The sequence below is a fragment of the Melozone crissalis genome, unplaced genomic scaffold (genome assembly GCF_028551555.1).
Source record: "Melozone crissalis strain CALT ecotype California unplaced genomic scaffold, PUWL_Pcris_2 ptg000006l_1, whole genome shotgun sequence".
Taxonomy (NCBI): Eukaryota; Metazoa; Chordata; class Aves; order Passeriformes; family Passerellidae; genus Melozone; species Melozone crissalis.
The window spans coordinates 56,284,568-56,299,778 of NW_026535784.1; the positions used below are offsets into that span (position 1 = coordinate 56,284,568).

Consider the following 15,211-nt stretch of genomic DNA (forward strand, 5'->3'; position numbering starts at 1 on the left):
GTACTGCTAGGGGTGTTTTTTCTGGTGAGCAGTTTTTCTTGTGCATGTGTCCAGAAACTCTAATACCCTCTGACACTGAGAGTGAGTGGTCATTTTTTGCCCCTGCGGTAGAGGACCACGGTCTAGTCTCCTCTTTCCCGGTTTCCCTCTTGTTTACAGCTTTGCTGTGTCAGCCAGCATGCTGACAGCTCTGCCAAGCGTGGGTTTGTTCCCTCTGCCCTCAGTGTGGAAACGACAGTGTTGGACCGGCTTTGATCAGTGTGGCCCAACAGCAGCAGCAGCAGAGCCGGGTCAATGCACAGGTTACCCTGTACCATGTACCTGCTGCTCGGTCCCGTGTCTCACGGGACGAAGCGGGCTCGCAGGCTGCGGGCGGGCCGTGACGCCTTGGGGCGGGCAGGGCCGGGGCGGGCCCTGCGGCGCGGGGAAGGGTGGGTTGGCCCCGGGGCGCCGCTGCCGCTCCGTCCTGCGCCATGGGCTGCGGGCCGTGGGCGCTTCTGGCGCTGCTGTGCGGGGTGGCGGGGGCGGCGGCCCCCCTGCGTTGCAACGTGAGCCTGGACAGCCCGGCCGAGCAGCGCTGGCTGCCCGTGCTGCGGCACTTCGAGCCCGCCTTCCTGCGCGCCGCCGTCCAGCGGATCATCGAGTGCGTGCGGCCGGGCAGGCGGGGAGGGGGGACGAGCGGGGCAGCGCCGGGAGGGCTGGTGGAGCAGAGCAGGGCTGCCAGCTGCGAGCCGCTGGCCCGCTCTCGGCTGACCCCTCCTCGGCTGTGCCTTGCAGCGAGAGCGTACCCAAATGGGTTCACCAGGTCATCCAGCCCATAGCAGCCGAACTGGAGCTTTTCATGCCCCAGCCCTTCGCGGGAGAGATTGCGGGGATGTGCAAAGCACTTGGAATCAAGCTCGGAGATGGAATCCTGCTGAACTTCGCCTACGAATCCACTGCGTAAGTGTTGAGTACTTACATGGTCTCGTACAGCTGAGCGGAGAGCTTCAGTTCAGCGTGGGGGAAGGCACGTGTTGGGTTACTTGCACTCTTGGTTCTGAGACCACTTCATCTGTTCAGCCAGAAGGTTTCCTTCTCTTCTGGCAGATGGAATGCTCAATGGAACGAGAAATGGTCATGTTTTCTATTGGGAAGTACAACTCCTATCTGTCGTAGTTTTGTGTATGTACATACATACAAGCATATGTACATATATATAAACGTATTAAAATACAAAAATCATTTTTGCTGGTAAAGTATATCCATCCAAAAGTAGAGATTATTTATGTTTGAAGGGGATGTAATGTTCTCTGTCACTTAAAAATGGCCAAAAAGGAGGCTAGAGTAATTAGGTGCTCTCTCATTAATCTGAGATAAAGTTACTACTAAACTACTTTCTGGATGAAAGGTCACCATGGCTGCATAATCTCACTTCTCGATTTGAACAGTGGAAAATGACTTTAGTATATTTATGGCAGCAAACAAAATCTCAGTGAAAAAATACTGACTTTTTTGTCTCTTTTTGCCCTAGAAACAGGGTGCAGAAGAATAATCAACACTTGGTGTTGCCTCTGGGGAGCCTAAAATATTTCTCCATATACATTTTAGCCAATATCAAGGCATATGGCTCCTTGTTTGCATTTGGATAATTTTTTTCTTAATGTGTAGTACTCAGTGATAATTTTTTTTAATAAGGACTAATATTGAATATGATATATTTAACTGCTGGCTCTTTTAGTGTTTCACAGAGGATACTTGCCATACTTTGCCCTGGTGAGGCCCCTGAAATTCGGTTTCTTGGCTTGGATACTAGAAAACCCCCATCAACTGGGAATAGCCTACTTATGTGAAGAATTGTTTACCTTTATTTTTGAGAGGCAGAGTTATGCATCACTGAAATGACCAACTCAAAACTACAGAGAAAATAATCTAATTCCCTGCCAGTGCAATATACTTTACAAAAAAAACCCCCTGTTTTAATGAAACTGAACTTGCTACACAAGGAATTAGAGCATTCTTCATGTTCTAGAGAGTAGTCTGTTATTGAAATGGCTGATACATGAACCAATTTTCTTCAGTTTTATTGCTGGGACTTAATTTGAATGTATCTACTCATGATTAAAATTATAGACAGTCCAAATGGAAATGAAATCATCAGAATTAACTGCAAGAAGTGTGACACTTATGGATGCTTTCAGATGTTAGCTTTTCATTATGGCTTACAGAAGTGAAATGAAATAATGGTTTTTCCCAAGTGGAAGTGCTGCTTTCTGCATGCCCTTTAATTTCTGACCTGCTTGGACTGTGGAGTGGTATTGGACTGCTCTTTGTATGGTAACATGAATAAAACACTTAGCAGAGCATCAACTCAGTTACTTCTGAAAGGTTGAGCTCCTGCAGCTAGGATATTGCAAGCAGTGCCAGAGCTGTGCCTTCAGTCATTCCTTGTCCTGTTCTGTTTGCAGGTTCTGTACCAGCATTGTGGCTCAGGATGACAAAGGCAACATTTACCATGGTCGGAACCTGGATTACGCTTTTGTCGATATATTGAGCAAGATCACACTGGATGTGCAGTTTATCAAGGGTGGGCAGGTATGGTCTCGGTTGGCATGGCTGGATGGTGTTCTGTGAAGAATGGGACAGCCCTGTATCTGCTTAGATGGGGGGTTTAATGTAGGAATGGGGTTCTCATCCCAATTCTACTGAATTGTTAGAGCAGCACAGTTATGCTCCAGCAGTGTGGGATGAATGCCGATTCTCTTTCCTTTCTGGGCATCCAGTTTATGGTGATGGATTGGACAAAGTAGAACAGCTTAATCTGGTATTCAAGATATTATTTCCAAGAGATGCCGAAAGAAGGAAATGTCAAGATGCTAAAGAAGAAAAGAGGTATTAGGGAATATGGCAAAGAGATCAGTTTTGGTAGGAACCAATTCTAAGGTGCTTTTTTTCTTTAGACCTTGTGAATTTCTGTGACCAACAAATGTGTCTTTAGACAAAGATTTTCAAAAAAGAACTAGCTGCTAGTGCAGTTTTGTGAGTCTGACTTTTTTTTTTCTTTTAATGCTCATTAGTCCGTTTTTTAAACAGAAAAGTTGTTTGTTGCTTGGCAATTTAACCTGAGCAAAAGTCTTGTAGCTCTCAGTGATCACAAACAACTGGAATGCTGTGAGTTTGAGGCCTCAGAGTCACTTTACAATTTACTCAGCATGTTTTCTTGTAACTGAAGGCACAGTGTGCTATAGTAACGTAGGTGTGAAAGCTATAGAAAGAAGTACAGGCTGCAGGTTCCATCTGTGTGCTGTTCTGGAATGCTCAACTGCTCTCCTTCCTGGTTTCAGGTTGCGTACCAAGGCACCACATTTCTTGGTTACGTCGGCTTATGGACTGGGCAGAGTCCACACAAGTTCACTATCTCCGGAGATGAACGAGGTAAAGGGAGTGTCTTCCACAGTAGATGTTGTGTGTTTTGTTGATCGTCACCTGCCTTGGCCTTTTTCTCCCAAAGGGAGCAATGCAGTTAAGGTTGCCAAAAAGGACCTGAAGTGGAATGCCTTGCCTTGCCCTCAGGGAGTGAAAGCACACATGCCTGGTTTTGGATACTGTGTAGGGGAAGGTATTTGTCAGCAGTGTCACCTGAGCTGAAAGTGCCAAAGGATGGGGAAAGCCTTGGCAATGCTGTAAAAGATGTGGTCTGGTCAAGAGCCAGCATTAGAGGTGGCAGAAGTGGGGGCTGAGATACCAAGATGCAGTTTGGACAGTGAAGAAACTGCTCCTTTGCTGGTTCTGCTGTATTCCATTCTTGCCTGGCCTCATAAGGCAGTTGGAAAGAGGGGGAAGATGTAGGGGAAAGGCAGCAGACCTTGAGGGAATGCCAGGAGACACCAGAAAGGCAGTTAAGCAAGGTCAGTAGTAGAGCAGAGTTGAGAGATGCCACTACTGCGAACTAAAGTTTGTAGCAGTGGGGAAGGCAGGGGGAAGGTCACTGCCTTGTTCATAAGGGCTTCAGTTTCACAAGTAATGACAGTTATGTCCAACTCAAAGCTTGGGAAATTGTGTCCATTTCTTTCCCTTTTATTCCTTTTAAGAAGCTGATACTGTGCTCTTCTTTATTAGGTGACTGTTAGAACTGGCAATGATGTATTCTCAGAACCAACATCTAAAGCGTTTATTTTTCCCTTGTGATGGTGATAAGCTTTTTTTTTTTAAATCTTGAACAATCTGTTCTTCAACTCCTTAGCTATGCAAACAATATTCACTCTGTGTTCCACCGGTACATTCTCTCCGAGTAGGGATTCTGTTATGGAGCACTTGCACCTCTTGCTTCCTGTTTGCGTTGCTCATGCTGCCTTGTTGGATTCACTAAATTCTTTCCATAGTTTACATGCACACTGCTTCTGATTCCAGAGTAGTTAGTTAATGCTTTCAAAACTGGGGTGTCCTGGGCTGTTAGTTACTGGGGAAAACCGCTTTTAGTTCAGCTTAAAGGCAAGTGTTACATGTTTATTGAGTCTCTTGAAAGGCCTGATTGAGGAAAGCTTGTGTACCAAAGTCCTGTGTCTCTCCACATTCTATGTTCACTCCACACATGCTGCAGTTCTGTCCATGGGCTGCTGCTGACTGCTTGCTGACTTATCTGAAGTGAAAAATGTTTTCAGTTAATTCCAACTGAACTATGAATTGAGGGAAGTGAGCATGTGGCTCTTGGGGAATCAGGATGACTAAATCAGCATCAGGGTCTATCAAGTGACAAGCAGACTGATTTTTTTTTTTTTTTTTTTTTTGTGCTTTGTGAAGTGTGTTTAAATAGCAACAAACTTGGCCTTCTGGTTTTTGCACTTTGCTTATTATTCCCAGTAACACAAGCACTATCACTGCCTCTTTTTTTAGCTGTTTTATTATTTCTGTGAAATTCTTCCTGTTCTAATATTTCAGGAAGGTGAGTAATGAGATGATTATTATCATTCCTGTCGTGACAGGTCTGAGATGGTTTCTGCAAAACTGCTGTGGCTGACTGTCAGTTGGAATTGTGTTGTCTATATATATTTCACCTGAAGGTTGTGCTCCTTGTTGGCACTTCTCCCGTAAAATGTTGGTACTTAGTGCTGATAGGCACCTACCCTGTTTCACTGTATATAAATTACATGTATAGTAATTCTTTTTCTCCCCAGATGGTGGTAGATGGTGGGAAAATGCTATAGCTGCTTTCTTCAATAGGAATTACCCGGTCAGCTGGCTTGTGAGAGATGTAAGTGCAGTGAGTTGATCTTACATTTCACAGCTGTGCCACATTTGTCCTTAAATATCTAGTAAATTAAAATCAGTGGCACAGAAGACTTAACAGCTTGATAAGCAAATGAATTTCTCAGGAGAAACTAAGTGTGTACCTGTATTTAGTAGTGAGGCAAACCCAGCCCTTTTGGAGGGCAGCCTCCAGTGCCAAAGGTCCTGGAGAAGCTGTGCCAAGGCTTCCTTCCTAGGGAGTGTTTCAACTAGCTGTAACTTGTGTCGTAACCAGTTGAGACAGCTGTACTCCTAGATGGTGAATACCTGTGCCAGGGGTTATCTTATGTTATTTGTTATGTTGTTATATTAATATTTTCAAGTAGCACTTCAGAGTCAATTAGCTGGACCGTCATATTTTGAAGATGTCCCAGTACTTGTTTTTGTGCTTAACTTCACTCATCTCCTTTTTGTGTTAGACCCTGAGTGAAGCAGAGGACTTCCAGGCTGCTGTTCTCAGACTGGCTGACATTCCCATCATTGCTGAGGTTTACTATATTGTGGGAGGTGTCTCACCCAAAGAAGGCATGGTCATAACGAGGAATAGAAGAGGACCAGCAGATCTCTGGCCTCTTGATCCCTTAGGTGGAGCGTAAGTAGGAAAAAACTGCTTGGTTTTTGCTTCTCATGTTCCCTTCTGAGTGACAGGCTTAGTGGCACAATTTCCTGGAGAGAACCAGGGCACCTCTTGGTCATGGTTACAGCAGGGGATTCCCTCCTGTGTGCCATAGTTCATGGTCAAGGCTGTTACAGCTACCAGCATGGGGCCCTTGGGCTTGCAGAAGTGGAGGGAGTTGCCTTTTGAGGGAGTTTTCTCCTTTTGGCAATATAAGGATACAGATTGTTGGACTTTATGCATTACCTACTGAGTCACCTTTTGTTTGCTTATGTGCTTGTTGCAGGTGGTTCCGTGTGGAGACAAACTACGATCACTGGACTACCCCTCCTCCTTTTGATGATCGCAGGTAAATTGATTGGAAGCTCTGTGGGGAGAGAACATGTGTTTTCAAAGTGGCTAGAGGTATGGGTAGCTGTTTGCTCCTGCAGCAGGCAGCTCATTCAGCTCCTGTAAAGCCACTCTGAAGGGAGTACATATGGTGTAGAGCAATACTCACAGATGAAAGGGTGTGAGACAGTGATTAGCATAAAGAGAAACTGCAAAGATAATGCTTAGGCCACAAACTTGCTCAGAAAGCAAAATTTAGTAGGAGGTAAATGACTTAGATCAACAGTGCCAAAGTGGATGGCACTAGGAGGGTGTTTGTATGGGATTTTTAGGCTGTGTAGTGTGCAAAAAGGGATTGGCAGATTGCTTCTTGATATGTGCTCAATGGAATAGTAACAGGAACTTCAATACTGTGAGATGAGATCCAGTCACACAACTTGGGGTTATTTTAGACCAAAGCAGGCATTTCAGTGTTAAGGCCTTTAGTAAGAAGGTGTTTGTGTTGGTGCTTTGTAGCCTTTGAAACAGACAAGTGTGTTTAATTGATAATGTGTTGCTTTCCCACAGAACTGCAGCCATCAAAGCTCTCAATGCTACTGGACAGCACAACATCAACTTTGATACACTCTTTAAGGTAGTTCTCAAATTCTGCTTTATGAGTTGCTCTTCAAGTTCTTTGACAAAACACAAGTGTTCTTTCATCAGGGATGTAAAAGCTGTGCTTTATTGTGGGGAACAAGGTTTACTGCACAGCTGTCTCTAGGGGGGGTTGAAGACTGAAAGTTGTTCCAAATGCTTCTGGACTCCTATTTAGGCATTTCGTAACAGTTGACCAATTCACGTGGAAAGTGTGGGAGATGAATCCCATCATCTTTGTGCAGTTTCTTATTTCAAGCACAGGCACTTAGTGTTAGACATGGTGACCTTTGGGAATTGCAATGTCTTTCAGAGGGCTTGTTTTGAAAGTACTTCAGTAGAATGGTCTGATGTTTAAAAAAGGTGGGAAGTTCTTGACTTTATATTATTCCTTTCATAACTTCATCCTACTGCTGTTTCTAAATAGCCATTTACTTCCCTCTTTATCTCCCCAAATGACAACTCTTCCAACTTTCTGTACAGGTGTTGTCAGTGAAGCCAGTCTTAAACAAGTAAGTATTAGATTGAGAGATGTTGATTGGTGCCTCCTGCTGTGCCTCAGGCCATTTGAAAGCACACCACAAGCTTCTTTAGGATCTTCCTTATGTGTATGAGTCCTGTGGTTTCCCAGCCTAGATTTTGGCTTGTGCTCATGACCCTCTACTTCCACAACACTGTTCCTTTTGGGTCTACCACTTCAGTTAGGGAACTGCACTTATTTGGGCTCAGTCTGGTAATGGGAAATTGCATTGGAGTAGTGAAACAAATTACTTCTTTGGAGGAGCAGCTAGAGGTCACATGGACTCCTTTGCCCATTTTTGGAAATTTGGGCTTTGTGATAACACTGACAGTAGCTTTTTCTGCATGTTCTGATGGAGCTCTGATTAATTTGTAATAAAGGAAGTGGGATAAAGCTTTTAGATGCCATTTACTACATTTTCAAGAGATACGTTTCAGTACTCCATTCTTCTGTGCTGTTCCAGAAATTGCACTTTTGCAAGTTATCATGTTTTCAAGTTTTACTTTTACATGGAGCTTGATCATATTCTCTGTATCAGTCGTTGTCATTGGAGCTTGGCAATGGTTTCCTCTACCTCTGCCCTGCCTTGTCAATGTGAGGTAATGGGGAAAGGAAAAGGTTCATCTCAGCTATTGTGACATAGATACAGTATCAATTGTTTAATACAGTTCCTCTCTTGTGCTGTGTGGGGGAAAGAACACTAAAAATTGATGCCAACAGTCTTTAATTTAATCAGTCTCTTTTCCTAAATCCTTCTGTACCTAAGCCGAATATTTGTTTCCATAAATACCTGTCCTGCTGCCTTGCTAGCTAGATGGATTCCCCCTCCTGCCTTTGGGATGTCACTCACTCTCTCTGTTGCTCTTTCCCTGCCAGTAACACAGTATACACTACAGTCATGAGTGCTGCACTTCCAGATCGGTACCAGACATGGATGAGAGCCGGGGAGTGAAGAGATGGAAGTGGCAGAGGTGTAAGTGCCATCTGTACTTGCACAACAATTGCAGCTTCAGAGTCACTGAGGGCCAAAGCATTGCACTGGCATGCTGACCCAGTCTGAATTCCTGATGCTGCTTGTTTATTGCCCTTGGATAAATACCTTCCATTGTTTTAGAGGGAGTTAAATATTGACTCTCCTAGTGAAACTCTTGGAGAATATATTAGGGTTTTGATCAGAGAGGAAGGGATGGAAGCTGCAACCTAAAGGTAGAGGTTGCCTCTGGGAATGTTTAGCCTATTTTTACCAGCCCCACTATGAAACTTGCATGTCATCAGGTGGATGATGACAGGAAGCCCTGCCAGAGGGAACTGAATCCCAGCAGGAGGGGATGGTGCACTTAGCACTAAGAAAAATTGAACTTGGTTGGTAATGGCTGCTTACCAGTGATACATGTGAGCAGCATTCTTTGGGGGCTCTGTCCTGTGAATGTACAGAGTAAGCTGAAGTTCTTGAGCTCACAAGGTGCCTCATGGGGACAGCTTCAGAGAGATACTATGAGAATTTCTATGCCAAGAAACTGGTTGCATGGCCTTGGCAAGAGCACAAGAAGCTGTATTTCAGTTTAAAGAGGTTTTAAAAAATACTATTGCTATTATATTTGCAGCAGTTCTGTCAGATCTGATTTTAGCAAGAATAATTCTTTCTAGCGATTGTGTAGAACTTGTTTTTCACTTAACTCTGGACAAACCTGTGCTCTCTTGCCTGTTTTTCTAGTTCAACACACTGAGTGAGAAGCTGAAGCTGTGCAAGACTAACATGTGCTTTTAAAATCACCCCTGGGAGCAGTACAGTGGCTTTGGTTCATGAATGATGTGCGCCATTCAGGAAACAGTGATTTGTTAACTCTTCAAAGTGTTGCAGGTGATCCTGTTGATGACCTGTAATGGAAGTTTGAAATTTCCTGTAATTTAATTGATGCTCTAGTAGATGTTGATGGGTAAAAATGGCTTGTACTATTTTTGGTATGAGTTGTGCAACTGCGATGTACTTCTCTGCTGACTAATAAATACATTTTGTAAATTACATAGCCTGAAAGTCTGAAGTAATTAAATAAAAATATTCAGCTCATAGCTTGATGTATGAAGCCTTGTGGGATTTTACTTCTAGGTCCTCATCCTTTTCCCTCATCTGTGAGGAGTTGTTGATCCTGGGCCTAGCAGGGGCAGATGCAGCAGTCAGCAGCATACACAGCTGTAGACTACAGGTATTTTTTTTTAATCAGAAATCAGGAGCTATTTCAGGAACAGTGGTAATGTACTTTTCTCCTTGGTAGACGAGAGGAGGTTGTGTTGGGTAGCAGGGAGGTTAAAAACCAGTTACATTTTTTTTTGTACATTCAGATCAAATTACCTGCATTAAAAGTTAACATTTTGTTTTACGCTGCAGAGCAGTGGGGCTTTTGTCAGGTTGTGCTGACTGTATATTGAGTTTAGACACGTGTGCTCCAGAGATACCGAGGGAATTGAAGAGTCAAGGTGAGTGGATACCTTCAAGTAAAGCTGGCAAGCGCCCTTTTTCACTGGATAAAATGTCACCTGTATGAAGGTGACAGCACCACTTGCAGATCCATGCCATGCTGGCTGTGGTGGGTGTGCACTCGTTATGCAAACTGCTCTGAGAGCACCTTCTGGAGCTGAGGGCCCTTTATCTCCTTGTGCTGAGCCTTATAACCTACTTACCTGCATACTCTTCCCTTGCCTGGATAAAAGTGCTGCAAGCTGTGCCTTGACCCAGTTTAGACAGAGATGTACAGCAGGCAATGAAAAAGCTGAAGAAGAGTTCCTGGAGCAGGATTTTAAAATGCTCACCATCTTTGAGATTCCAGAAAATGCCATTGCTTTAATTCACTGAGTAGGCACTGATTTGTGATCCCACCAGGTTTACTTTTAAATAACAGCTGCCCACAGTTACAGGATCCTTACAGGTGTGGCTTTGTGTAGTCATTCTGACCTCCGCAGCATTAGGCTGATGATCCTCTGACAGGGGTGTGCCCAGATGCTCTGGTATATAAATTTGGCCCAATGTTTGTTTCAATGTGTACAATATGGAATGTCTAAGTTGTTAGTACCTAGCAGTATTCAAGAAGCAATTTGCTTCCACTGTTGTGTCTGAGCAGCTGTTTGGGGTTATGTGGTTTAAACAAGCAAGGAATGTAGTTTGTTTTATTTTCCTTATAAATTACTTCTTTGAAAGCCTTGCATCTTCTGTGGCAACCAACACTCCAAGAGGCTGACTGCCAACCAAATAAAGCCTTTCTGCCACTTTTCTGCTAACCCACAGGCTATATAACTTCCTGGTTTTAGTTTAATGACAAGCTAAAAATATAAATACTGATCAACTGCTGAGTGATATATCTAAGTTGTAAGATACTTGACCTGTGAGTAGCTAAGGTACTTGTGATAAGAACTGAAGTTTGATAAAAATGCAGAGATGTGTTAATACTTTAAACAAAACCATCTTAATGCTAGAAACATTAAAATGTAGCAGTGATTGGGTTTTTTTGGTAGGTTTGGATGTTTTGTGGGAGTCTTTGACCAAGAAAGACTGGACTGAAACATCCTGGAAGTATTTCTGTTGCCTGGTATTCTATGATTTTGTGGACATTGCTTTTTCAAAAATAAAAAAAAAGGAGTGGATCATTTATAGGTATTTGAATAGGTTGCTGGTCATATATCTGTGTGAGATTTCATCTGCTCTGTGTGTGCACTTTTTAAAGACTGGAAAGAACAGTGATTTTCCTGTTTTCTCAAGCCCTGGAATTGTGAAGTAATAAAACAAGATAAATTATCGTTGCTTTTTCCACATCCTTTCCTTTCTGCTCTATAGATTCCCTAGCTACGAAGCACCAAATACTTGTTCAGCCCAACACAAATAAGGGGTGAAACTTGGAATTATTTTTCCTCCAGAAGCTTGCATTTAGCAGAGGGCAGCTTGCAAGTGTGTAAGAGCTGACTCCAAGGATGAGAGGCCAACACGCTGTATTTCTCATTCATAATCCCTTGAGTAATCCTAATCCAGTTGAGATCTGTAGCCTTTATTAAGTGTCACGTGGTAGAGCGTTCTTAAGTCTGTTCATAACTGGGCAGTAAATAAATCAAAGTGTCTGCACCAGCTCTGGGTCGCACGTGCACAGAGACATGGCCTGTGTTGTGCTGCCTGCCCAAGGGAACATCTTACTTTCCTATTTGGATTCTGAGGAGGAGATTTTGCATCTGTAACTAAAAAATAGCATCAGAAATCAGTGATCATTTGGGTACCAAACACAACCAAAATTTATCGAGTGAAGAGCTTCAGTTGTGTTTGTCTCAACAAATCCATAAATTAGGACTTGGCAAGGTAAGTTGCATTTTTCTTTTTAATTCTTGGCAACAGGATTTTGTGTTCAGAAGTAGTTTAAAGTTTAAGATAAAATATCCTTTTTGTATGCCAAGGTGTGTATTAAGCTGCATTTGGGAGTTTGGTATCTGCAATTCCCCTTTTTGGCACTGCAATAACTGTGTGGTTGTGTGTTTGAAATAAAACACACTTCACTATCTCGCTTGCAGCTACGATGGTGCCAGGTCTGATGTGCACGTGGGCCATACAGAGGTATTTACTGTGAGGCAAGGCAGGATCATCACTTTCCCTAGTGCTAGCTAGCATTGTTATCCTTGGGAGAAGTATTTGGTTTTTAAATAATCTGTAGCTCTTAAACTCTTACTGTTTTTCTTTTAGTAGAACTTAAAATTGATTTCCCTCCAACATCTCTTTTAGCTTTTTCCCTAGTAAACTTTTTAGTCTGTTATGTCCTCCTGTTGCCTTCCATTTTCTGCCCACCTATTCCTTCCATTGCTGGAATGTCTATAGAACTGTCAGGTTAGTGGGCATCCTGTTCATGATGCATGAAATGTCACCTTTCCTAGGAGCAGGCTTCACATTAGCTGAGTTATTTCTGGCAGGTCTTGTGGGATGAGCACCACATTCTGCAAAGATCTATGAGGTGCACAAATACCCAGTGTGTTGGATTTGGTTCAGAATGCTGTCCCTTGCTTTGGTTTTGGAGATGTTAAAATAATTAGGCTAAGCCAGGAAATGTACCTAGGCTTTTGTAGTTTGGGTTTTGGGGCATTTGACTCAAGTGGATTTGTGCAAGGTTTCCTTGCCTGAATTTCATGGGGTACCAGATGGTGTTATTGAGCAAGTCCTCTGTTTGTGTTTGAAGAGTTGCAAGAACGGTGTTCCCCAGTGGCTCAGGAAGTGCATGGATTCTGGCTGCTATGTCTCTCTCTTGCCTGTGAAACATTACCCCCTGTGGTAGGGAATGTGTATCTTCTCTATGTGTGTGTGGCCTTCTCCTGAGGCCCTGTACTTGGTGTTCCACTGGTTGTCTGTGTCCATGTGGGGCTCTCAAGTCTGTGCCTCTTTAGTGGTGGTTTAAGTGTGTGTGGTGGCTTTTGTCACCTGGTTTTAGAATGTGGGTGTTCGCTGGCAGGTGCTCTGTGCCATGGCATGTGTCAGGGACAGCCCAGTGCAAAGGAGGTGTGAGGAAAACCTGTTGCAGAGGCCTCCTGATTACACCAGAGAAAAGGAAGTACTTCTGTAGGAGAGGAGTGGCAGGAAAGAGCAGGATGAGGAAGGAGTGCTTGGTAGCTGGCTGTTTTCTGGATGAATCATGTTTCTCACCTGTAAGTTAAGACAACCTGTACCTGAAGTGGTGCTTATGTTCAGTTCATCCGCTCTTTGAGTCTGTCCCTTGATTGGTCTCTGTTCCTCTTCCGTTTCTTAGGTGCAGGAATTTAGGAAGGGACAGGTGCATGTCACTGCTGGGGGGATGAGGAAGGATCCAAGGTGCTGAGCAGCTGGACTGGTTCTATTTCTTCCTCAGTCCTTCCAGCCCTGGAACAGGTTTGATTCCATTGGATCCTGATTTATTCCTGTGCGCTCCTTTGCTCAGGTTGTGGCCCTGACAAAAATCTGAGGGCAACACATGAAGTTCATGGCTCCAGCAACTGCTTGGGAGGGACCTGTTGATAAGCCTTTTTATGATATGATAATTAGGGCACACTAACACTAGGCTATCCCTCGCTATGGATGGCAAAAATGTGTTTAAAGTAGGGCTGCCCAAATAATAAACGCCTGTTTGTTTTGCAGGGAGAGAAGGAAATAACAGAAAAATTGTTCCCAAAGGTGACTTCAAATCCATGGTCACGTTTTATCAAAGCAGGCAGGTGGTACCCTGAACACATCCTCAGCAGGCAAAGTACTAAACACCATACTTGAGTGTTTGCTTCAGGTTTGTTCTCCATTGTTTTTCAAGGTTACATAGAAGTGTTCTAGTTCTTAGGGAAGGGGCCAATGCAGAATTAATAATTTTTACCATTGCTTCTCTGGAAACCTAAAGCTTGTTGAAATCCTCAGATCTGTGTTATTAAGTGAAATTTTTGTATAGGCCAGATGGGCCTATGTTCAGAAGTTCTGAACTTCTTCCTGAACTCTGGTTTTCCTGGCATTGGAGGTGACAAACAAGAGCTATAACTGGTGAGTTTTGTGTGCAATTGTCCCTTGGAGTAGTTAATAATCTGGAAAGCTGTCAGAGTATTTGCATTGTTTGAGCACAAAGAAGGTAAGGAGTTAGGTAAAACTGGGTGTCATTTGGCAGTGATTTCAGGCAATCTGTGCCATTGATATAAAATGGTGCTGTTAGAATAAAACAAGAGTGTAGGTATTTTGCTAAGAGCATTGTGATGTACCCTGTTGCATCACCTGCTTATGGCACTGTGAGGATGCCAGTGTACAGCTGGGCATCCTGGGCAAGGGAGAGAGAGTTGCAGGCTTTGCTGTGCTTTAGAACCTCCCGGTGCTGTGGTGTGGCTGAGCAGGGCTCACCTTCCTGAGCCAACGTGGATCACTCACCTTACACAACACCGGACACGCTCCTTCAATTACTGTTTGTGCGGATCTGAGCTATTTTGAGAGGAAAGACGTGGGTGAGGTGGAAAGAGATTGAAGGAGGCAAAAGGATTGCAGGAAGTGAGGAAAGGAGGAGGACTTCTCCTGGGCAGAGGTGCCTCTGTAGTTACTCTGTCCTGACCCTCCAAAATACTTTGAGCTATGTTCTTCTGCCAACACCAGCCTTAACATTTCTACCAGTGTTTATTTCTTTCCCTCCATTTCTCAGCTTTATCTTCCCTGAATTTCAGGGGAAAATAAAAATCTGTTGAATTCTTCAGTGATACAGCCTGGGGCTGCTTTGGCAGTGACTGTTTATTTTCCAGAGGGAAAATGTCTGTGAATGATATTCTGCTTACGCTCAAAGTGAGAGACTTCAGAGTTTGACCTAGTCTTCCATTAGGATCTGTCTACCCTGACCAGAGCTTCCACAGCAGTGAGCTTACTAAAGTCTGGATGTCTGTTGTTTTATACTGGCAACTGATGGCATAATACACTCCCACACTCAAGCAGATGCATGAGAATGAAGGCAAGCAGTGTTTAACAAAGCTGGCTATTTTCTTCTGATAGCTAATTGCTATTTTAGACTTAGCTTCCTGCTAGTTATGGTTAGATTAAATATCAGGTTTGTGTTCATCCCTCATAATGAGCTATCCTTTACAGGGCACTTTATGAATATTTGTCTACACTACAGAATGTCTGTCTGCACATACTACTTCTTAATGACTTTTTAGTAGTTCCTGATCATTATTGAAAAGCTTTCTATATCTTTGCCAAACAATCACAATACCTATTTTTATGCAGGTAGCTAAAGGTGCTGAACTGATTCCTGTTTATAAAGCTCACTTGCAATGTGAAGTGAGACAGAAATCCACATCTGAATGTCTGGGAGTAGCTGCAGAAATCTGGTAGTGTA

The 15,211-nt window shown here is 43.5% G+C and overlaps 1 protein-coding gene across 2 annotated transcripts; it reads left to right on the forward strand.

Annotated features, from left to right (window-relative positions):
- Window positions 1-441: 441 nt before the first annotated feature.
- Window positions 442-9,390, forward strand: NAAA (N-acylethanolamine acid amidase). Of its 2 annotated transcripts, XM_054293626.1 has the most exons (11): window positions 442-643; window positions 778-942; window positions 2,448-2,574; window positions 3,324-3,414; window positions 5,154-5,230; window positions 5,685-5,857; window positions 6,168-6,230; window positions 6,779-6,845; window positions 7,331-7,359; window positions 8,244-8,340; window positions 9,082-9,390. In XM_054293626.1, exons 1-10 carry the CDS (start codon window positions 474-476, stop codon window positions 8,317-8,319), a joined length of 1,038 nt encoding a protein of 345 aa, XP_054149601.1. In that variant the 5' UTR covers window positions 442-473; the 3' UTR covers window positions 8,320-8,340; window positions 9,082-9,390. The 2 variants fall into 2 exon arrangements, with proteins under 2 accessions (XP_054149601.1, XP_054149608.1); XM_054293633.1 differs by lacking the exons at window positions 7,331-7,359; window positions 9,082-9,390 and having other exon boundaries at window positions 8,244-8,326.
- The last annotated feature ends 5,821 nt before the right edge of the window (window positions 9,391-15,211 follow it).